This window comes from Arachis stenosperma, chromosome 9, assembly GCF_014773155.1.
Source record: "Arachis stenosperma cultivar V10309 chromosome 9, arast.V10309.gnm1.PFL2, whole genome shotgun sequence".
Classification (NCBI taxonomy): Eukaryota; Viridiplantae; Streptophyta; class Magnoliopsida; order Fabales; family Fabaceae; genus Arachis; species Arachis stenosperma.
Window position 1 is genome coordinate 13904344 of NC_080385.1, and position 25067 is coordinate 13929410.

At 37.1% G+C, this 25067-nt stretch overlaps 1 protein-coding gene and 1 non-coding gene across 2 annotated transcripts; both read right to left on the bottom strand.

Moving 5' to 3' along the window:
* Positions 1 to 721: 721 nt before the first annotated feature.
* On the bottom strand, positions 722 to 829 carry LOC130952005 (small nucleolar RNA R71). The gene has a single exon (XR_009074186.1). It is a non-coding gene; the product is annotated as a small nucleolar RNA R71 (small nucleolar RNA).
* A 15726-nt stretch (positions 830 to 16555) lies between these two features.
* LOC130951731 (F-box/kelch-repeat protein At3g23880-like) lies at positions 16556 to 18558 on the bottom strand. The gene has a single exon (XM_057880439.1). It carries the CDS (start codon positions 18403 to 18405, stop codon positions 17059 to 17061), a length of 1347 nt encoding a protein of 448 aa, XP_057736422.1. The 5' UTR covers positions 18406 to 18558; the 3' UTR covers positions 16556 to 17058.
* Positions 18559 to 25067: the final 6509 nt, after the last annotated feature.

A 25067-nucleotide genomic window follows, 5' to 3' on the forward strand; every position in this document is an offset into this window, starting at 1 on the left:
TCCCACATCCTTCTATTTGTGGAGTACTACTCCTTCTTAATGCACAATTCGAACTCTATCTAATCAAGTTCGAATTCTCCTTCTTCTTTCTTCTATTTTTCTTTTCCTCTGACACCTCAAGGAATCTCTATACTGTGACATAGAGGATTCCACATTTTCTTGTTCTCTTCTCTTTCATATGAGCAGGAGTAGAGACAAAGGCATTCTTGTTGAAGCTGACCCTGAACCTGAAAGGACCTTGAAGCAAAAACTAAGAGAAGCTAAGGCACAACTCTCTGTTGAGAACCTGACCGAATTCTTCAAAGAAGAAGAACCCATGGCAGCCGAAAACAACAACAATGCCAACAATGCAAGGAAGGTGCTGGGTGACTTTACTGCACCTACTCCCGATTTCTATGGGAGAAGCATCTCTATCCCTGCCATTGGAGCAAACAACTTTGAGCTTAAGCCTCAATTAGTTTCTCTAATGCAACAGAATTGCAAGTTCCATGGACTTCCAATGGAAGATCCTCATCAGTTTTTAGCTGAGTTCTTGCAGATCTGTGACACAGTCAAGACTAATGGGGTTGACCCTGAGGTCTACAGACTGATGCTATTCCCTTTTACTGTAAGAGACAGAGCTAGAATATGGTTGGACTCTCAACCTAAAGAAAGCCTGGACTCTTGGGAAAAGCTAGTCAATGCCTTCTTGGCAAAATTCTTTCCACCTCAAAAATGGAGTAAGCTTAGAGTGGAAGTCCAAACCTTCAGACAGAAGGATGGTGAATCCCTCTATGAAGCTTGGGAAAGATACAAACAATTGATCAGAAAATGTCCCTCAGACATGCTTTCTGAATGGAGCATCATAGGTATTTTCTATGATGGTCTCTCTGAACTATCCAAGATGTCTTTGGATAGCTCTGCTGGAGGATCTCTTCATCTGAAGAAGACGCCTACAGAAGCTCAAGAGCTCATTGAAATGGTTGCAAATAACCAATTCATGTACACTTCTGAAAGGAATCCTGTGAACAATGGGACAAGTCAGAAGAAAGGAGTTCTTGAGATTGATGCTCTGAATGCCATTTTGGCTCAGAACAAGATATTGACTCAACAAGTCAATTTGATTTCTCAAAGTCTGTCTGGAATGCAAAATGCACCAAACAGTACTAAGGATGCTTCATCTGAGGAAGAAGCCTATGATCCTGAGAACCCTTCAATGGAAGAGGTGAATTACCTAGGAGAACCCTATGGAAACACCTATAATTCTTCATGGAGAAATCACCCAAATTTCTCATGGAAGAATCAAGAGAGACCTCAACAAGGTTTCAATAACAATAATGGTGGAAGAAACAGGTTTAGCAATGGCAAGCCTTTTCCATCATCTTCTCAGCAACAGACAGAGAATTCTAAGCAGAACCCCTCTGACTTAGCAACCATGGTCTCTGATCTAATCAAAACCACTCAAAGTTTCATGACTGAAACAAGGTCCTCCATTAGGAATTTGGAGGCACAAGTGGGACAGCTGAGTAAGAAAATTACTGAACTCCCTCCTAGTACTCTCCCAAGCAATACAGAGGAAAATCCAAAAGGAGAGTGCAAAGCCATAACCATGGCCGAACCTAGAGAGGGAAGAAAGGAAGTGGACGCCACTGAGGAAGGCCTCAATGAGCGTGCACTAGCCTCCAATGAGTTCCCCAATGAGGAACCATGGGAATCTGAGGCTCAAAATGAGACCATAGAGATTCCATTGGACTTACTTCTGCCTTTCATGAGCTCTGATGAGTATTCTTCCTCTGAAGAGGATGAGTATGTCACTAAAGAGCAAGTTGCTAAATACCTTGGAGCAATCATAAAGCTAAATGACAAGTTATTTGGAAATGAGACTTGGGAGGATGAACCTCCTTTGCTCACCAAAGAACTGGATGACTTGTCTAGGCGGAAATTACCTCAAAAGAGACAAGATCCTGGGAAGTTTTCCATACCTTGTACCATAGGCACCATGACCTTCAAGAAGGCCCTGTGTGACTTAGGGTCAAGTGTGAACCTCATGCCTCTCTCAGTAATGGAGAAGCTAGGGATCTTTGAGGTACAAGCTGCAAGAATCTCACTAGAGATGGTAGAAAACTCAAGAAAACAAGCTCATGGACTTGTAGAGAATGTTTTGGTAAAAATTGAAGACCATTACATCCCTACTGATTTCATAGTCCTAGAGACTGGGAAGTGCATGGATGAATCCATCATCCTTGGCAGACCCTTCCTAGCCACAGCAAAGGCTGTGATTGATGTTGATGGAGGTGAACTGATCATTCAAGTGAATGAAAAATCCTATGTGTTTAAGGCTCAAGGATATCCCTCTGTCATCATGGAGAAGAAGCATGAAGAGCTTCTCTCAAATCAGAGACAAACAGAGCCCCCACAGTCAAACTCTAAGTTTGGTGTTGGGAGGCCACAACCAAACTCTAAGTTTGGTGTTGAACCCCCATATTCAAACTCTAAGTTTGGTGTTGGGAGGTTCCAACATTGCTCTGAGTATCTGTGAGGCTCCATGAGAGTCCTCTGTCAAGCTACTGACATTAAAGAAGCGCTTGTTGGGAGGCAACCCAATGTTATATTTTATATATTTCTCTTTTGTTATTTTATGTTTTTTTGTAAGTTGATGATCATAAGAAGTCACAAAATCAATTGAAAAAGCAAAAACAGAATGAAAAACAGGAAGAAAAATAGCACACCCTGGAAGAAGAATTCACTGGCGTTTAAACGCCAGTGAGGCTAGCAGATGGGCGTTTAACGCCCAGTCTGGCACCCTTCTGGGCGTTTAACGCCAGAAAGGGGCACCAGACTGGCGTTAAACGCCAGAAAAGGGCAAGAACCTGGCGTTAAACGCCAGGAATGGGCACCAGCCCGGCGTTTAACGCCAGAAATGCCTCAAAACGTGATTTTGAGTGCCAATTGGTGCAGGGATTACTTTTCCTTGACACCTCAGGATCTGTGGACCCCACAGGATCCCCACCAACCCCACCACTCTCTCTTTCTTCTTTCCCCATTCACCAATCACCTCAATACCTCTTCCCCAAAAACCCTTCACCTATCAAATCCCATCTTTCTCTTCACCACTCACATCCATCCTTCATAAAACCCCACCAACCTCACCCTTAAAATTCAAACCACTTTCCCTCCCAAACCCACCCATAATGGCCGAACCCCATCTCCCCTCTCTCCTATAAATACCCTTCTTCAATCCTTCATTTTCACACAACCTAAACACCACCCCCCTTCTTGGCCGAATACACAAAGCCATCTCCCTCTTCCTCATTTCTTCTTCTTCTACTCTCTTCTTTCTTCTTTTGCTCGAGGACGAGCAAACATTTTAAGTTTGGTGTGGTAAAAGCGTTGCTTTTTCGTTTTCCATAACCATTTATGGCATCCAAGGCCGGAGAAACCTCTAGAAAGAGGAAAGGGAAGGCAAAAGCTTCCACCTCCGAGTCATGGGAGATGGATAGATTCATCTCAAGGGTGCATCAAGACCACTTCTATGAAGTTGTGGCCTTGAAGAAGGTGATCCCCGAGGTCCCCTTTTCACTCAAAAAGGGTGAATATCCGGAGATCCGCCATGAGATCCGAAGAAGAGGTTGGGAAGTGTTTACCAACCCCATTCAACAAGTCGGAATCTTGATGGTTCAAGAGTTCTATGCCAATGCATGGATCACTAAGAACCATGATCAAAGTGTGAACCCGGATCCTAAGAATTATCTTACTATGGTTCGGGGGAAATACTTGGATTTCAGTCCGGAAAATGTAAGGTTAGCATTCAACTTGCCCATGATGCAAGGAGATGAGCATCCTTACACTAGAAGGGTCAACTTTGATCAAAGGTTGGACCAAGTCCTCACAGTTATATGTGAAGAGGGCGCACAATGGAAGAGAGATTCAAGAGGGAAGCCGGTTCAATTGAGAAGGCATGACCTCAAGCCCGTGGCTAGAGGATGGTTGGAGTTTATCCAACGCTCAATCATTCTCACTAGCAACCGGTCTGAAGTTACTCTAGACCGGGCCATCATGATTCATAGCATCATGATTGGAGAAGAAATAGAAGTTCATGAGGTCATAGCCCAAGAACTCTACAAAGTGGCGGATAAGTCTTCCACCTTGGCAAGGCTAGCCTTTCCTCATCTCATTTGTCACCTCTGTTATTCAGTTGGGGTTGACATAGAAGGAGATATCCCCATTGATGAGGACAAGCCCATCACCAAGAAAAGGATGGAGCAAACAAGAGACCCCTCTCATCATGAGATCCCTGAGATACCTCAAGGGATGCACTTTCCTCCACAAGGCTATTGGGAGCAAATTAACACCTCCCTAGGAGAATTGAGTTCCAACATGGGACAACTAAGGGTGGAGCATCAAGAACACTCCATTCTCCTCCATGAAATTAGAGAAGATCAAAGAATCATGAGAGAGGAGCAACAAAGACAAGAAAGAGACATTGAGGAGCTCAAGCACTCCATAAGACCTTCAAGAGGAAGAACAAGCCGCCATCACTAAGGTGGACCCGTTCTTTAATCTCCTTGTTCTTTATTTTCTTGTTTTTCGAATTTTAGTGCTTTATGTTTGTCCATGTTTGTGTCTTATGATCATTAGTGTCTTAGTGTCTATGCCTTAAAGTTATGAATGTCCTATGAATCCATCACCTTTCTTAAATGAAAACTGTTTTTATCACAAAAGAACAAGAAGTACAGGGTTTCGAATTCATCTTTAAAACTAGCTTAATTAGTTTGATGTGGTGACAATACTTTTTGTTTTCTGAATGTATGCTTGAACAGTGCATATGTCTTTTGAATTTGTTGTTCATGAATGTTAAAATTGTTGGCTCTTGAAAGAATGATGAAAAAGGAGACATGTTACTGAGGATCTGAAAAATCATAAAAATGATTCTTGAAGCAAGAAAAAGCAGTGAATACAAAAAAAAAAGGAAAGAAAGCAAGCGAAAAAAAAAAGAGAAAAAGAAAGAAAAAGAAAGAAATAAAGTTGTGATCCAAGGCAATAAGAGTGTGCTTAAGAACCCTGGACACCTCTAATTGGGGACTTTAGCAAAGCTGAGTCACAATCTGAAAAGGTTCACCCAATTATGTGTCTGTGGCATGTATGTATCCGGTGGTAATACTGGAAGACAGAGTGCTTTGGGCCACGGCCAAGACTCAATAAGTAGCTGTGTTCAAGAATCATTATACTTAACTAGGAGAATCAATAACACTATCTGGATTCTGAGTTCCTAAAGAAGCCAATCATTCTGAATTTCAAAGGATAAAGTGAGATGCCAAAACTGTTCGGAGGCAAAGAGCTACTAGTCCCGCTCATCTAATTTGGAGCTAAGTTTCATTGATAATTTGGAGTCTATAGTATATTCTCTTCTTTTTATCTTATTTGATTTTCAGTTGCTTGAGGACAAGCAACAATTTAAGTTTGGTGTTGTGATTAGCGGATAATTTATACGCTTTTTGGCATTGTTTTTAGTATGTTTTTAGTAATTTTAGTTGAGTTCTTAGTATATTTTTATTAGTTTTTAGTTAAAATTCACTTTTCTGGACTTTACTATGAGTTTGTGTATTTTTCTGTGATTTCAGGTATTTTCTGGCTGAAATTGAGGGACCTGAGCAAAAATCTGATTCAGAGACTCAAAAGGACTGCAGATGCTGTTGGATTCTGACCTCCCTGCACTCGAAGTGGATTTTCAGGAGCTACAGATACCCAATTGGCGCGCTCTCAACGGCGTTGGAAATTAGACATCCTGGGCTTTCCAGCAATATATGATAGTCCATACTTTGCCCAAGATTTGATGGCCCAAACCGGCGTTCAAAGTCACCTACAGAAATTCCAGCGTTAAACGCCGGAACTGGCACCTAAATGGGAGTTAAACGCCCAAACTGGCATGAAAGCTGGCGTTTAACTCCAAGAGGAGTCTCTACACGAAAATGCTTTATTTGCTCAGCCCAAGCACACACCAAGTGGGCCCAGAAGTGGATTTTTATGTCATTTACTCATCTTTGTACACCTTAGGCTACTAGTTTTCTATAAGTAGGACCTTTTACTATTGTATTTGACATCTTCTGATCTTTGGAACCTTTTTCTTTAGATCTTTTGATCACTTTGGGAGGCTGGCCATTCGGCCATGCCTAGACCTTGTTCTTATGTATTTTCAACGGTGGAGTTTCTACACACCATAGATTAAGGTGTGGAGCTCTGCTGTACCTCGAGTATTAATGTAATTACTATTGTTCTTCTATTCAATTCCGCTTGTTCTTTGTCCAAGATATCACTTGTTCTTCAACTTGATGAAGGTGGTGATCCGTGACACTCATCATCATTCTCACTCATGAACAAAGTGACTGACAACCACTCTTGTTCTACAAGCATCTGAGGCTTAGTGAATATCTCTTGGATTCTTGATACACGATGCATGGTTGATCGCCTGACAACCGAGTGCTCGCCTGACAAACGAGCCAGCCATTCTGTGAGATCAGAGTCTTCGTGGTATAGGCGAGAACTGATGGCGGCATTCAAGAGAATCCGGAAGGTCTAACCTTGTCTGTGGTATTCTGAGTAGGACTCAATGATTGAATGACTGTGACGTGCTTCAAACTCCTGAAGGCGGGGCGTTAGTGACAGACGCAAAAGAATCACTAGATTCTATTCCGGCCTGATTGAGAACCGACAGATGGATAGCCGTGCCGTGACAGGGTGCGTTGAACATTTCCAATGAGAGGATGGGAGGTAGCCACTGACAACGGTGAAACCCTTGCATAAGCTTGCCATGGAAAGGAGTAGGAAGGATTGGATGAAGACAGTAGGAAAGCAGAGAGACGGAAGGGAAGGCATCTTCATACGCTTATCTGAAGCTCTCACCAATGATATACATAAGTATCTCTATCTTTATCTTTATGCTTTATTCGTTTATCACTATACCCATTTGAGTCTGCCTGACTGAGATTTACAAGATGACCATAGCTTGCTTCATACCACCAATCTCCGTGGGATCGACCCTTACTCGCGTAAGGTTTATTACTTGGACGACCCAGTGCACTTGCTGGTTAGTTGTGCAAAGTTGTGTTTATGCCATGGTATTGAGCACCAAGTTTTTGGGGCCATTACTAGGGATTATTTGAGTTGTGAAAAGTAATGATCACAATTTCGCACACCAACCTCCCAACCACCAGCAGGAGTATAATATGGCAAATACAGTTGTTTATGCCAATTTCAACCCTTTTTGAAATCAATCAAAATATACCAAAATTAACATCAAGTCTCCTCAACTCACACATCAACACTTCACCCCAATTCACAAAACATCATCCCACCATTTTAACACTTCTCAATCAAATGGCTAAGATACAAATACATTAACATGTTATACATCTTTTCTCATCCAAATTTCTAATAATACCATTTTCAATCAACCATCATTGTACATAATCAATATCATACTCACCATCAACACAGTTTCACCCACAATTCAACCTTAATCAATCATCAAGCATATATCACAACATGCATATTTCTCATACATTATACCTTCAAGGCATCAATAATCATCATCACATATATGACCACATTATATATCTCACCCATTCAATAACATCAACAATTCAATGCCTATCTTAGGGCCTCTAGCCTAAGTATTTCCCACCACATTACATATTAGATACGAGAAATCGAGACCATACCTTAGGCGATTTCCCAAGCTCAACCGGAGTACTTCCAAACCACTTTTTCTCAAGCTCTCAAGGTCTCAACACCTCCAAGAACAGATTTTTGCATACAAAACCCTCTTCAAGCTTTTCAAGGTCTCAATCAAGCTCAAATATTCACATATACACAACCTAAGCCACAATTATCATACCCAAACACAACATCTCAATACTCAAACATCATAGAACAACAAATTATACTAGGGTTGAGAATCTTACCACACCCAAGGTCCAAGGAGACAAGATTAATCTTTTCCTTCAAGAGAGTTGGGTCCTATAACATCAAAGAACCCAAAATCTCAACATTTTACCCATGAAACTCGAAAACAAGGGGTGGAATTTCGAAGAGTAAAATGTGGCTTGCCTCAAGATTGATTGTATAGATTTTGTAGAGCTCTCCGCAGTGAATGCGTGGCCAGAAATGGTGCGGCAATCGGAGCTCTAGATCAAAAGTTATGGTGGTTTGAAGATCAAATGAGAGAAAGAACTTGAGAGAGTGTTCTTCCCTCCATGGCCTCCATTTCAGCGTGAATTAGAGTGTTGTGAGGAGAGAGAGTACTGAAAACTAGGGTTTTGGTTTAGTTTAGTCGGGCCAAGGACCCACTTTGGGTTCAGTTGGTCCGGTTTGACCCGTTCGGTCCAATCTTGGTCCGATTTCTATAAAATTGGTACTGAAATTCTCGTCTCAATCTCCTCTATCATATTAAGCCGTAAAAATCACATTTTTGGCTTTCTAGAATAAATTCTCATTTATGGGTTAATTAGCCATTAATTAACCGGGTTTTACAAGTACGGTAACCTCCAATATGTTGGTCTTTGGGAGATTTCTGAATAGCCTGTTGTTGGAGCCGAAGTATCCAATGGGAATAGAGTCTTGAAAAGCAACGGGTTTTCTTTGAGAGTGACCAGGAAAAGAATTTTTGATCTTGTTTGCGACTTTAGAAGAGATAATAGGGCCGATGAAAGCTGAGTCTACACCGTCAATGGTGAAAGGGAGTAGCACCTGAGATCCCATATATTTTATTTTGAGGCTTCTGGTTTAGGAGCAAAATCTTTGCCATTTTTAACAACAGACTTATCACAAATGACCGCTTTAGATGAAGAAGGAGGACTTGTTGATAGATGGTGGCTGAGGTTGCCATAAGAGTACAGATTAAAAAAATTCAAGTATTGGGTGTCGAAGTTGTCAACAATCACCAAACAAGCTATAAAGGTACAAAGTAATGCATAATAAATTAATAAAAGTTGAGCTTATATGGGTTTAATTTGGTTTAATCAGTAAGCAAGAACTTAATATGGAACAAGACTTAATACTGCTTGCCAATACTCATGAATAAAATATATGTATATTAGTAGCCTATCTATTTGGGATTTTATCACAAATTCATAATAGAATAAAAAAGAAGAGTTGCCTCTTTGAAATTAGAATATTCTACCATTTTTTCCAATTCAAAAAGACTAAGATAAAAAACATTTGAATTCTAGCCCACATGAACATGTCTAAGAAAGTAATCTGTAATTTTTGTTCATAAAATTTAGAGTTAAGTATGATTTTGGTCCCCAACGTAGGAGCTGAAAATTTATTTCGTCCCTCGCCTTTTTTTCGCTCCAAAATGGTCCCCAAAGTTTCAGTTTGTTTTAAAATCGTCCTTTTTACCAATTATATTTTTTTATTACCAAATTACCCTTTATTAAAAAAATTATAAAATAAAATAAATATAAAATAAAAAAATAAAAAAAAAAGAAAGAAAGGGGGGTGGGATACAGAAGCGGGCTGGGTGGGGAGAAAAGGGGGGAGGGGGAGGGTGAAGGGGGGAGAGAAAGGGGACCCATGCCGCCGCATCGCCGCCGCATCGCTGCCGCACCGCCGCCCCCGCCCACCGCTTCTTCTTCTTCTTCTTCCCGTCGCCGCACCGCCGCCCGACACCCACCGCCGTCCGCCACTTCTTCTTCTTCTTCTTCTTCTTCTTCTTCTTCTTCTTCTTCTTCCCACCGCACCGCACCCGCCGCCGCACCGCACCGCGCCGCCATCACTACCTTTTTCTTCTTCTTCTTCTTCTTCTTCTTCCACCGCACCATCGCCCCTGCCGCACCACCTCTTCTTCTTCTTCAGCCGCACCACCGCACCACCAATTCTTCTTCTTCTTCTTTCTTCTTCTTCTGTGAACTTGATTTGTTTGTGAAATTTTTGGATTTTTTTTAAATTTGTTGTGGAATATTGTTATTGTTGAAATTTGTTGTGGAATATTGTTGTGGATTTCTGATTTCTGATGATGGTGGTGGTAGTGGTGGGTTCTGGTGGTAGTCGTGGTTCTGTTCTGGTGGCTTCTGATGATGATGATGATGATGACCATGATGATAATGTGGTGGTGGTGGTGGGTTCTGGTGGTGGTGGTGATGGTGGGAGAAAACACAGCGCTGCCGAGACAGGAGAGGTGGAAAGAGAAGCGGGAGGGGGGTGTTGTTTCGGGAAGAGGGGAAAGGGGGAGGGGGAAGGTCGCCGTCGCCGCCGCTCCACGCCGCTGCTCCTCCTCTGCCTGCATTTGCGATTCTGCTTCTGTTTCTAGGTTGAGGAAGAAGAGATGAGGGAAGGAGGGAGGGGTATTTTTGCCCGAAGGACCATTTTACAATAAACTGAAACCTTAGGGACCATTTTGGAACGAAAAAAAGGCGAGAGACGAAATAAATTTTCAGCCCCTACGTTGGGGACCAAAATCATACTTAACCCTAAAATTTAATACAATAGAGCATACATGTAATTTGAAGAATAGAAAACATATTGAACAAGATCATAATTAAAAAAATATATATTCATCTATAATTATAAATATCAGCAATATACCAAATAACATAATTAGCTCATAATCAAATTAAGAAAATGAACATAAAAGAAAAGATAAAAAAAAAACAACATATAGAATTGAAGAATAAAGGTTTGACCGTCAAATCTTAATTTGAGTTAAGGAAGATAAAAAAAAAAGAAAATACTCTTCAGAGTAAGAGTAAGAGTAAGATTCTAGTACTCATAGATAACAAACATATTATTCACACCATTTTTGGGGGTTAGGATTTCCTAAATCAACAATGAAAAAAAGATAGATAAAAATAGAACTAGCAATTAAATCTTACTTGAAATATCAAAAGAGATAGGTGTAGTTGAATCCTTGTGAATGGAAGAAGCCCACGTAAATAAAATTTAGAAGAATGAGAAACACAGAATTAAAGAAGAAGTTTTTGGGTGTTCGAACACCAACATATTCTCTCTTACAAATATTACAAGATGATAGGATACTGAACTGTTTTATTTTTATTTGGTCAAAATAAAAATAAAAATAAATAAATAGGTAAATAAATAAATAAAATAACCCAAAAAAAAGAGAATATGACCGTACTTATTTTATATTCTAAGTTAACATTTTAAAATAAGATACTTGTGAATACGTGTTTTTATTATTTATATATTTAAAAAATATATATAATAAAATAATATATATATATATATATATAATAAAAAATAGTAATAAATTTAAAAGAATAAATAAATACATGCTTATATATACTTCTTTTATTGTTATAAATAATAACATCTTTTCACATTCAATCACTATATGACTTTAAATGAAAAATCTTGGGAGGCATTATGTTAGATAAAAAATATTATTTTTATAAAAAATTATGAAAAAAATAGTTCTATAGTGATGTTTCTGTACAATTTAGTTATTTATTTTGATTTTTTGAATTGGCATCAAATGAGGAGTGTGGGAATAATTACCGATGCCATTTAAATTTTGACTTGGTAACTGTCAATTGACATTAGGTTAGTCTATAAATAAAACTTTAGACACATTTTATAGAGAGTTCAATTCTTCTGGAAAACACTTAAAAATTCAAAACGTTCTCAGTCCTTTGACATTAGGTTAGTCTATAAATAGAACTTTAGACACATTTTGTAAGGAGTTCAATTCTTTTGAAAAACACTTAAAAGCCCAAAATACTCTCAAACACTTGTAATCTGTTTCTTTCCTGTTTTTATTAATAAAATTTCTCTGTTTTTACTTATTTTTCTCTTTTACATTTCTTTCTTCATTTTTTTATTTTTTGTTTGTTTTAATTTCTATAATTTATTTTGCCTCCAGTATCTTGCATTTTTTATTTATTTGTTACTTTCATTCTTTTCTAATTCTTATTGAGGGTTAACCACCAAAAATGCTCCCGAATTATTCAAACGCCGACAGAAATGCACCCGAATTTTACTATCGACAAAAATACCTTTAAATAATTTAAAAACATAACAACAATATCCAATAGTAAATATATATTTTCAAAAAATGTCTTAGAGATTGAATTTTGATGTGATTTTTTACAAGAATAATTAAAAAAATGAGATATTATTATTCTTAAAATTTGATAATTTTTTTCTAAGTATATATTTTTTTGTGATTTTTAAAAGTATTATTAGTTGTTAACAAAAAAATTACAAAAAATATATATACTCAACGAAAAATTATCAAATTTTAAGGATACTAATATCTCATTTTCTAATCATGCTGGCAAAAAATTGTATCAAAATTCAATCTCTAATATGTTTTTTGAGAAATACATATTTAATTTTAGTTTTTTTACAAGATTATCTAACATTAAATATGTATTTCTCAAAAAATATATTAGAGAATGAATTTTGATACAATTATTTGCAAACATAATTAGAAAAATGAGATATTATTATTCTTAAAATTTGGTATTTTTTTTGTTAAATATATATTATTTTGTGATTTTTTAAAAGTATTATTAGTTGTTAACAAAAATAATTATAAAAAAATTATATACTTAACAGAAAATCACTGATTTTTATGTATAATAATATATTATGTTTATAATCATGCTTGCAAAAAATTGCATCAAAATTCAATCTCTAAAAGATTTTTTGAAAATATATATTTACTGTTGGGTATTATTGTTGTGTTTTTAAATTATTTAAAAATATTTTTATCGATAGTAAAATTCGAATGTATTTTTGTCAGCGTTTAAATAATTCGAAAGCATTTTTAATGATTAACCATTTTTATTGATGATACAATTACGACATTAAAATATTCATATTTTCTTTTAAATATTAACAAAATTTGAGTAAAACAATAATACAAAAGGACGTTACCATTGGAGCTACCAAATATTTTACCTTGATAAATCAATGGAACATCAAGAAAATGGTCCAGAAAATTAGCATTCTTCTCCGGATCCAAGAGCTCTAGCAAGACACTTGCTAGATCACCAGCATGTCCTTTGCTTAACCGTCAATTGAATAAAACAAATTTAAATATTAAAATTATCCTTCTAAATTCTAAAAGAACATTTAGGAAATACCGAAATAAAACAAGGAGCCGTCTTAGAAGAGAAAAGTATATTTAGATTTTTTATGGTCTAAATAAAAAAAATTATAAAATAGAATAATAAATTATGTAAATATCTTTGTCTTCTTCTTCTTTTCACAATTTTTTTCAACAACCATCTTCTTTTTTTTTTTCACATTTTCTTCCAACAACTACCATTATTATCATCACACTTACTACTGCACCACCAACATATATTAGAACTAATTATTATTTTTTCAGACCGAAGTTCCGGCAGACTCCATCAGTGGCAGCTGTGACCACTGTTACCCAACAGCGGTGACGGTGACCACCGTGACGGCCCTTGTTCCCCTTTCTTGTCGCGGTTCTTCCTCTCCCACTAAACAGCATCGACTGCGACGGATTTCACTCCCTCTAGCTCGTTCTTGACTTGACGGTGACACTGGAAATGGCGAACGGCGACGGCCTAGTGACTCCACAGACGGCGACGGCAAGACGTGGATGAACGACGGCGAGGACGACGCACGCAGAGACAGCCCGTGAAGATGACGACGACGGCGGCTCCTCGTGGCAGTCACGCTCCTCCTTTCAGCGACGTCAGCGGCGACCACCAAGGAAGTGATGGAGAAAAAATGAAAAGAGGGGATAAAGGACAAAAATCAAATTTTAAAATAGAATTATTTGTAAAAATATTTAAATATAAATATAATTATTATATTATTAATAAAATTTTAAATCTTAGCCATCTGTTCAAAAATTCAATGGCCATGATTTATAAAAGATTTTGGATCATAAAAGACTAAATTATACTTTTCCCATTGAAGAAAGCTCCATAAAACAAAAATCATGCAGCATATATTGAACCAGCTACCAATGTATTACTTTGTCAATCTCGTCAATCAAAACAAGAGGGTTGGGTGTCCCCACATTCCTAAGGCATTGTACCATATCTTTCCTAACATAGAACCAATATAGGTTCTACGATGACCCTGTAAGATGGCGTGTACATGATTTAGAACACTACCAATATAGCTACCTTTTTTTCAGCCACATCAGCTATAAAAATGCATGACTAACATGTGTAATAGGGATATCTGTTCTATTGCCAATTTGCACCTGATCAAGACTATTATTGTATTCTGATCCAGAGAGCAAATTTAAAGGATTAGATGTTATGTGATGTGAAGCTCCTAAATCAATCGAGATATCATGAAGGGTCAGTGATAGAAGAAGGCACAACAACATATGCTGATGGATTGTGAAAGGATGGTGCTAGTGGTAGTGGAATAGATGGTGTAGCACTGCCTTGTGATAATGAAGAGGATGATGAGTTAGTGTCAAAGGTGTCAAATCTTGATTGTTGAGGCTGAGAAGGTGGTGGTATTTCTTGGTTGAATATGTGAAAGTAGTGTCAAGCAATATGGCCAATTCTTTTGCACACTTGACACTATAGTTTTGGAGATTGGTATGATCTACCACCATTTCTTCCTCCTATACGCCCTCCATTGCCACAATTGAAATTTGGAATGATAGGATATGATGACTAAGCAAGACTGGCTTAAACTCATTGTAGTTTCTGTTTTCTAAACTTCTCCAGCATATATCTTCATGTGTTAACAAGAGAGTTTCAACCTCACAAGGAGTAAATGTTTCTGGTTTTGAGTTGATTGTTGTAAAAAGCATTTGATAATTTTCATTTCATCCTTCTAAGATAGCTTGTATCTGCTTTTTATCTTTGAGAGGTTTTCCAAGATCTGCTACAGAATCTGCAATAGTTTTGATCTTGAAAATATAATCTGATGCTGAGTCCTTATTCCTTGATCCTTTCAGCTGATTCTTCAATTGTTCAATTTTGTTGATTCTTAAAAATAAGCTTGTATCTTTTTCCAGATCTGATAACTATAAGTGCACCCTACCATTTTTTATTTGAAGACGAAATCCATCCAAGCCAATAACCATGATATAAGATTCTAATCATCCTAAATCTATTGAGTATATTGATCAGATTCAGTACCTGCTCTTTGGTTTTTTTTTTTTTAATTTTCAAACTGCTGTGGAATCTTTTCTTTGTGCAAATGATCTTGTAGACATTATCCTCTTATGGTAGCAACTAGCAAGAGCTTGTTGCTTCCATGTCTTTGTGATTGTTCTCTCCGAGTTTATTTGAATCGGGTTGAGTGACCTTTATTTGAGTGAGAAATTGTGTTGAAACAAATTGTTAATGCTGTTGTTCAAATTGGCAGCCATGCTTGCTAAAGATGGAGATTGATTAGCTGGAGATGCCATGGATCAACAAGAACCTTGGCTTTGGATATAAAGGAAAAGTGAAAATCTGATTGATTGAAGAACGAGAAATATGTTCTTTAGAGAATGCAAAAATAGAATTGATGCAGAGAAAAGTAAGAAAGTATTTGGAACTAAATTAAGGGTGTGTGTGGTTCAAGTATTACTTTGTTACAAAGATTCCATTCCCATGGGAATTAAAGATACCTAAGAGAAATGTGTGAATTGAAATGATGGTATTTTGATTCTGAGAATCAAACTTGCTTAGGAATAGCTTTTCAAACTTTGAACCAAACATGGGAATATGATATTCCCATCTTAAAATTCCTAGAAATTATTTATAATTCTTCCAACTACACACACCCTAAGAGTATTACAAAGCAGGAACTACCTTCTATTAACAATTGGAAGTTCTATTATACATACTGCAAGTACAGAAGCTACAACTCATTACAAGCTATAATACAAAATATTTTACTGCATCAAAAATTAAACTCTAAAATATAAGGGCTGATTGATTTGGGCGTTTTTATTTTCATTTTAGAAATAAAACTTGAAAATACGATCAATTGAACAACAACAAAGCCTTGTCCTATTAAGTAGGGTCCACTGTATGAAATAGTGTTTTCTCGTTTTTAAGCTTTTTCAGTTAAAAACAATAAAAATATTTCCAATAAAAAACACGGTGTTTTATCTCCTGATTTACCGTGTTCCATACTTCACCACTCTTTTTGTATTACCCACCACGATTAAATACTCAGATCCCATACTTCACCACTCTTTTTGTCGTGAAGACCACAAAGCCAGCGCCTCTAACTCCGTAGTTATTTTCCATTTTCTTCCATTGTTTGACTTGAAATTTTTTACCATTTTTGTAAATTAAATTAGAATACAAAATAATATGAAATTTGATTTCTATTTTTTGTTTGTTACATTGAACTATTTTATTTATGTCATTTATGTCAAACATCTTTCAGTTTTTAATGTCTTTTAAATTTTATTTTGGCATTTTTCTAAAATTTTTATACGGGTATGTTTTTCATTTCATGAAAACATGATAATTTTTCTGTTAGCATATTGATCACGAAAAGAAAAAAACGAGTAAAATTGACAAGAGGAGTAAAGATGTCAATATAAAAATTTATCTACACTCCCCTTTCAAGGTCAAATTCAAACAATACAAGGAGAAAACACACGAAAAAGATGCATGTTATGTGAGTGATTGTTGCTGGATTTGAGCCAACTTAGTTGAGTTATCACAAAAAACGCTTGTAAAACCATTCTTACATTCGAATTAGTTCTCTAATAAATTAATCTCAGCAAAGATGGGATATTACCATGTTAAATATGGCATTACATAGCACTTGCTCGTGAACCTCTGCAGATATTGCACTCCCAGTTTGTGAAAACAAACTGATACAAACCTTAACTAGACAGCATCTCATATGAATACATATTCTAATAAAGCAAAATACATCGTGTAACCAGATTCATAATGCACCTGATTACAAAACATTATTAAATACTGTGATGCCAACTTGCTAATCCTAAAGAGGACAGAGCCTATAAAATAGGCCCATTTCACAAAAAACAGGGCAATACAATAATGATGATAAAGTTATGGATTCAACAGTTAAGTGTAGGAAATCCTTCACCAAAAGGATGTTAAAAGAGTAGCCGAAAAGCAAACCTTGTTAAAGAGATCATAGGCTTGGCTTAACCAAGCGCATTTCAGATGAGCAACTTTGAAGACCAAGGTGTGAGGGTGAAACTAAGCTTTCATGATATAGTCGAAAGGTCCTTGAAGTTAAACCCTTCGACAAAGGATGAAGTTTGGGCATGCCATCATTTGAGCTGTCAATATTAGGAAAATCTATGCTGCCATCATTCAAGTTCAACAAAACAAACTTGTGATTGGGAGCTTTTGCCAGAAGAACATTATTTTTGAATATGTAGATTGGCTGTAATGGAAAGCCGGCCGAAGGGTTAACGAGTAGTGGGTGGTGGGGGATTACGACCAATTTAGTCCAAGATTGAGGGACTCCATACTCTTTCATCAGCCACACAGTCCAATGAGTTCTCTTATTCTCATAACAAGCAGCAAGGCAGCCCCTCAAGATACACAAAAGGGGACTCATAAAGCAATCATCATCTAAATCCCTATCGGGAAGGGGAAACTGATTATAAGTCTCTTTCACCAAGTCAAGGGAACGAACCACGACATACCTAAAACAATCGTGAAAAATCCAATTAAGAGTGCCAGTGCCATTCACAAAAATCCCAACAGACGATACCAGAGAAAACGTCCCGTGTGGGCTAGGCATGCTACATGAGAAATCCTCAATTGTTCTCCAGGTAATATTTGGGCCGAATGTGATAATTCTGCTGACATATTCGCCTGATTTCTTATATACTCTCCCGAAAAGCTTGTACTTGTCATTCACATGATCATAACCGAATCCGCTAACGGAGAAGGGACCTCCGATTTCAACCGGCTGAGATGTGGATCCGATGCAGGGGTTCCATAGCATGGCACCATGGTGCAATCCTTCGTCGTCACGCTCTACATTATACAAGCAAAGTAATCCATTGCAAGAGTCAATGATGGAGCGGGGGCGTCGTCCTTTATAGGGAACTACTTTAGTGGGTTCATGGGGAGGGTTCTCCACCGGAGATGGCACGGAGAAAACTCCTATTGTCGGGTATGCGTAGCCAATGCTAAAATAGGCAATAAGTGGGTGGGTCAAGGTTGGATCCACCGTCGTTGAACGTCGAAGGTGCTGCTTGGCGAATTGGGAACTGGAAATTAGGGTTCTCCATGAACTGCAGATTCTGTCCCTCAATCGAACAAGAGACCTCGCCGGAATCCTTAGCAGTATTTCCTCTATAAGCTCGTCCAGAAGGATAGGCGGAAGCCGTGAAGGTGGTGGTGTTGTCGTGGTACAGCGGATCAGTTCTGGCCAACCCCCGGTGGGTGTGACCACCCTCCCCTTCCTCGCAACAGCAGCATCATGATGATGATCATCATCATGAATCGGACCCCTCCTCATACGTATTAGGGACGCAGTGAAACTATAATATCCTTCTCTTTCTGGTGTTTGTGTTGAAGGTCCAGATCTATCTCTAAATTTCCAATTTCAATATTAGGGTTTCGCCGGCATCACGAAATTTTTTATATTCAATCTGCACGGGACCACTTCAAAATCGAATCTAGTTGTTTTCTACCTTCTAGTTAGCTTGTCTAACCACCTCATAACATCGTGTCCATTTTTTTATAATTTTTCTCTTCATATTTTGATGAGATAAAATATATTTTTTTATTTTTGAAGTTTATTAAAAATTAAAAAAAATTTAATTTTGTTTTAAAAATTTTTTATTCACATTAAATATATTTTTAATAGTTAAATTTTTTAAAAAAATTATAATTAATTCAGTAACAATTTAACAAGAACCACTTTTAAAATAAGTATATTAAACATAATTATTCTCCATTATTACTGAATTGATTCTATTTTTTTTTTAATTTTTAACGGTCAAAGATACATTTCACACAAATTAAAAATTTTAAGAACAAAATTAAAATAAAATAAAATTTAAAAATATTTTAAAAATTTTTAACAAATTTTAAGAATAACAAATATACTTTACTCTTTAAAGATTTTTATGAATCCATTCAATTATGTATTATCATGTAAAAAAAATAATTGTTTTTTATACTTATTACGTAAATAATTATAAAAACATAATATAATTGATATGACTATGTAGATACTTATTCTACTATTAATTGTAATTTCTAACTATTGATTATCTCTCATTTAGTTAAAAAGTCTATTTGTTATAATATAAGAAAATGGTAAGTTTTAAAGTTGTTATTAACATTTAAATTATCGTATTTAAATTTCTAATGTTTTAAAATTATCCTAATATTATTTTATCATCAACTCTGTTAACAGATCTTTAATAGTACGATAAAATTGAAATAATTTTAGGGATTTAAATAGGACAAAAATATTAGAGACAAAAACGATACACTACTCTTAGAAGAATTAATAAATCAAGTAAAATAAAAGTGATTTTTAATAGAATAAATTGTATACGAATTTAAAATTTTTACTCATATTTATAGAATGGCTAGTAAATAAACTTCCATATATAACGAGAAAAATGAGCAGGGTATATACACAATGAAATATAAATTATATTTTTTTATTTCTAACACACCGAACTTCTTTAATTTTTAATTTAATTAATCTTATCTTTAACTTTAAAATAAGTTTTATTTTTATTTTTTAATAATATTAAACTTTTTATGATAGATAATTATTTATTTATTTTTTAACACTACTCTTAGTCAAAAATAAATTTATTTAGAATGAAAATAATGTAATTAAAAGTAAAATTTAAAAAATAAATTTATTTAAAATAAAAATAATGTGATTAAAAATAGTTTATTTGGATGTGATTTAAAAATAATTGAATAATTTACGGTAAAAATATTGATATTATTGAAGGATAAAATTAAAATTTAATTTAAATTTAAAAATAAATTTTATTTAAATTAAATATTAAAAAGTTCGATACATTGGTGATTAAAAAGATATAATTTATACTTTATTGTATATGTATTATGTCTTTTTTTTTCTTTTTAGAAGTTTATTTATTAATCATTCTATAAGTATTTTATGATGAGTAAAAATATTGAATACGTAATGCAATTTATTCTATTGAAATTGACTTTTATTTTACTTGATTTAGTAATTATTTTAAGAGTAATAATATATTATTTTTGTTTTCGTCATATTTAAGTTTCTAATCTTTTAAATTTGTATCAATATTGTTCTACTGTCAATTCTATTAACAGATTTGATATGACTATTAGAAATCTGATGTCATAACTTGAATTTATGCACCATAACTCGGCACTTTACGCTATAACTCGGCATTATACGTTACATCATAGAATAAAAACGTCCGACCAGACGTTATCACTTATTAAAACCTAATAACTACCCTTCAATTCAGATGATCAACAGTAGTGTAACCGACTTTTTATACTCTACCTATAAAGGTATGATATCGTATCCTTAACAGACACACTGAATTCACAGCATTAACTTAAGCATCAGAGTTCCTTTTGCAGGTACACTCCCCCTTTGTTCATACTCTCCGTGACGTGACACCCCTCTGGACGAAGAGCTTGCATAATCCCAGCTTACAGCTTGGCACTGAAGGCTAAAGTGTAAAACCCGGTTAATTAACGGCTAATTAACCCATAAATGAAAATTTATTCTAGAAAGCCTAAAATGTGATTTTTATGGCTTAATGTGATAGAGGAGATTGAGACGAGAATTTTGGTACCAATTTTATAGAATTCGGACAAAGATTGGACCGAACGGGCCAAACCGGGCCAACCGGACCCAAAGTGGGCCCTTGGCCTAACATAACTAAACCAAAACCCTAGTTTTCAGCATTCTCTCTCCTCTCTAAACACACTCACACGTTGGAAATGGAGGCCATGGAGGGAAGAACACTCTCTCAAGTTCTTTCTCTCACTTGATCTTCAAACCACCATAACTTTTGATCTAGAGCTCCGATTGCCGCTCCGTTTGCGACCACGCATTCACCGCGGAGAGCTCTACAAAACCCATACAATCAATCTCAAGGTAAGCCACGTTTTGCTCTTCAAAATTCCAGTCTTATTTTCGAGTTTTATGAGCAAAAATGTTGAGATTTTGGGCTCTTTGATGTTATAGGACCCAACTCTCTTGAAGGAGAAGGTTAATCTTGTCTCCTTAGACCTTAGGTGTGGTAAGATTCTCAACCCTAGTGTAATTTGTGGTTCTATGATGTTTGGGTTTTGAGATGTTGTGTATGGGTGTGATGATTGTGGCTTAGGTTGTGTATGTGTGAATATTGGAGCTTGATTGGTGATTTTGGAAAGCTTAAGAAGGGATTTGGTGGTGAAAAATCTGTTCTTGGAAGTATTGAGGAAAAAGTGGTTTGGGAGTGCTCCGGTTGAGCTTGGGAAATCGGCTAAGGTATGGTTTCGGTTTCCCGTATCTAATATGTAATGTGGTAGAAAATACTTAGGCCAGAGCCCTAAGATAGGCATTGAATGGTTGATGTTGTTGAATGATTGAGATATATGATGTGGTCATATATGTGATGATGATTATTGATGCCTTGGTGGTATGATGTATGAGAAATATGCATGTTGTGATATATGCCTGATGATTGGTTATGGTTGAATTGTGGATTGAATCATGTTGATGGTGAGTATGATATTGATTGTGTACAATGATGATTTAGTGGAATTGGTGTTGTTGAAAATTGGCATGAGGAAGAGTATATGACATGTCAATGTGTTTGGGTTTGATCCACTTGGGTGAAGTGGGTTAAAATGATGGGATAGTGAGTTTGTAAATTGTGGTAATGTGTCACTGTGTGAGTTGAGGAGGCTTGATATTGAATTTAATATATTTTGATTGATTTCAAAGAAAATGGATGAAATTGGCATGTTTTGATTGATTTTAAAAAGAGTTGAAAATGTCTTGTTTCGAAAATGGCACTTTGTGGTTTTGTATAAAAATATGATTTTTGGGCATAATTTGACGGGACATAACTTGGACTACGGATCTCTGTTTAGTGCCAAATCTATTTAGAAATGAAATTGGATCTGGGATGTCTATGCCGTTCGAAGAACGGGTGAAAAATGATTTAAAATGAGGAAGTTATGTCCGTCGGAAGATCGGGGTTTGAATTTGTGAATTCTGCAGCTTTTAACTTAGAAAATTTTTAGCAGAATGACCCCTCGCGCGTAGGCGCACTTGGTGCGTACGCGCCGTTCTTTCAGAAAACGCCATCTGCGCGTGCGCGTGATGTGCACGGGCGCGCCGATGTGCTGCACCCAATGCCCAGCCATTTTTCCAGAGAGTTGTGCCAGAACTGTGCCAGCTTTGTGCCTGGGGCACGAGAGCACCCGCGCGTACGCGTGGTTGACGCGTGCGCGTCGATTGGCTAATTTTTAATCCACGCGTTAGCGTACATGACGCATATGCGTCGATGAGTTTTTGAGGCCATCCATGCGTGCGCGTGGAGTGCGCATACGCGTGGCCCTGTTTTCATCCCAAAGTTGATTTTTGAGTTTTAAAAGCCAAATCTCATACTTCTAAGCCTCCGATCTCACCATTTATGTCTTAAATCATCATGATATGCCTAGCTATTAGAAAAAGAGCTAGGGGATGTGGTAACTTGCGAGTGAAGCAAGTGAAAAATGAATGATCAATGAGGATCAAAGATGATTATGTGAGATGCGAAGGATGGCGGTGGAAGTGCTTGTTATGCCATGGGCCGAAAGGCCGTAATTGTTAATGAGATGGCTGGTTATGGATTTAACCGTGAGCCAGAGGGCTAGCTTATTGCCGTGTTACGGCGGAGCCATGATTATGGCTATGTATAAATGCATATATGCTGTTGAATGAATTGTGAATATTGCACTTCCACTGTTGGAGATGAGAGTTTCCCTCGGAGGAAGCAGTGGCTAGCCACCACGTGCTCCAGGTTGAGACTCGAAGCTCTTTTGACCCTATGTCATAAGTGTGGCTTGGCACTGTGAAAGACCCGAATGAGCTCGCCCCCGTAAATATTCACCAGTGAAGGTGATGGATATAGATCATGATTATGATCAAGCTTATGATGAGTATAACTCGAGTTGGGGATGCGTGACGGAGGGACAGTCCAATGGTTAGCTACCAGGACTTGTCAGGTTGGCTCTATAACCGACAGATGATATCATCAGCCACTAGGGACAGGTATTCATCATATGCATACTATATGAATTGTTTGAGATTACCTATTTTACTGCATATTACTTGCTAATTGTCTAAATTCCTTATTTGTTCCTATTTGTATATTTCTTGTCTGATATTTGTATATTTCTTGTCTGATATAACTGTGTTTGCTACATTATACTCCTGCTGGTGGTTGGGAGGTGTGAAGGATTTGGAAAGGGAAGTATTAGTTAGACTGAAGAATCTTTAGTCAGTCGCCACATATGGTTTAGCTTGTTTATATGCTTTGATATTATCTGGGGGAAGTTCTAGGATTGCCTTTGGCTTTCCTCTATTATTATGTATTATATATGTGGAAGCTGTTACCATGCTGGGGACCTCTGGTTCTCACCCATGCAGATTTTGTGGTTTTCAGATGCAGGACGTGAGGTTTCCCGCTGAGGCCTGCTGGAGACTTCTGGTTTTGCGAAGATCCTTTGTTCTCGGGACTATGTTTTGGTTTATATGTTTTGCTTAGATACTTTTATCTCCATTAAATAATACAAACTGAGATGACTCCTCTTATGGGAGATTTTGGAGAATAGGTTTTATGTATTTGTGTCCTTTTGGGTTTCCTTTGGGGTTTTCCTTATTTTATCATATGTATATATTGCTATGCTCGGACCGGTTATCTTCGCAGCCGGATTTTGAGTCTTGATATTCCTGTTCTTGACACTCCTTTGTATATATATAATCTCGCGTTGGTTTATCCTTGTTCGTTACGTTACAGATCGGAGTGTTGCGCTTTCGAGTCGCGATTTTTGTTTACCCCTTTTTCTATAAAGGCTCCTAGTTATAATCAATCATTCATACTACTATACGTACTAAGTTTTTATTTTAGAGGTCGTAATACCTTGCCATCTCTGAATTATGACTTAAGCATAAGACTCTGTATGGTAGGGTGTTACATTATGGTATCAGAGCAGTTCGTTCCTGTAGAGCCTGAGGGATGGACTGACTATGCTTCTGTGCATTCTCTGTGTGTGTGTTATGTGCTATTAGTATATCTGCTTGATATAATTGGCATAAACGTTCATGAGCATGCATTTGGGACTTTGAAGTACTAGACTTCTGATATTGAGACTGATCAACTTAATATCGATTGTTGGGTGTGTATAGGGACCAGATGGCGCCTCGTGGATGCGGTAGAGGCCGTGGTAGAGGTCGTACTAATGCTCATGCACCAGAGAATAATCCTAATGACCCGGTGAACTTTATGACTGCGTTGGAGAACATGGCTGCTGCTATGCAAGCCACTGCTAAGGCTCTTGGTCAACAGATGAACAACCATGGTAATGATGGAGGTGGAGTTCAGGGCCCGATGACACTGGCAAACTTTTTGAAGGTTAATCCACCTAAGTTCAAAGGAACTACTAGCCCGATTGAGGCTGATACATGGTTTCAGGCTATAGAGCGAGCACTGCAAGCACAAGTGGTGCCTGAAGGACAGCGTGTCGAGTTTGCTACCTATATGCTCACAGGTGAAGCGTCGCATTGGTGGCAAGGTATCCGACGTCTTCTGCAGCAGGGTGATGACTATATCACCTGGAATGTCTTCCAAGAGGAGTTCTATAAGAAGTACTTTCCGACTTATGCTAGGACGGCCAAGGAGCTTGAATTGTTACAGCTGAAGCAAGGTACTATGTCCGTATCAGAGTATACTGACAAGTTTGAGGAGCTGTTCAGATTCTCTCGTATGTGCCAAGGGACTTCGGTGGAATATGAGGAATGGAAGTGTGTTAAGTATGAAGGAGGACTCCGGAGTGATATCTTCAGTTCAGTAGGACCAATGGAGATCAGGACTTTCTCCGAATTTATGAACAAGTGTAGGGTTGCTGAAGAGTGTGTGAAAAGGGCAACCGTTGAGAAAGGGAGTCACA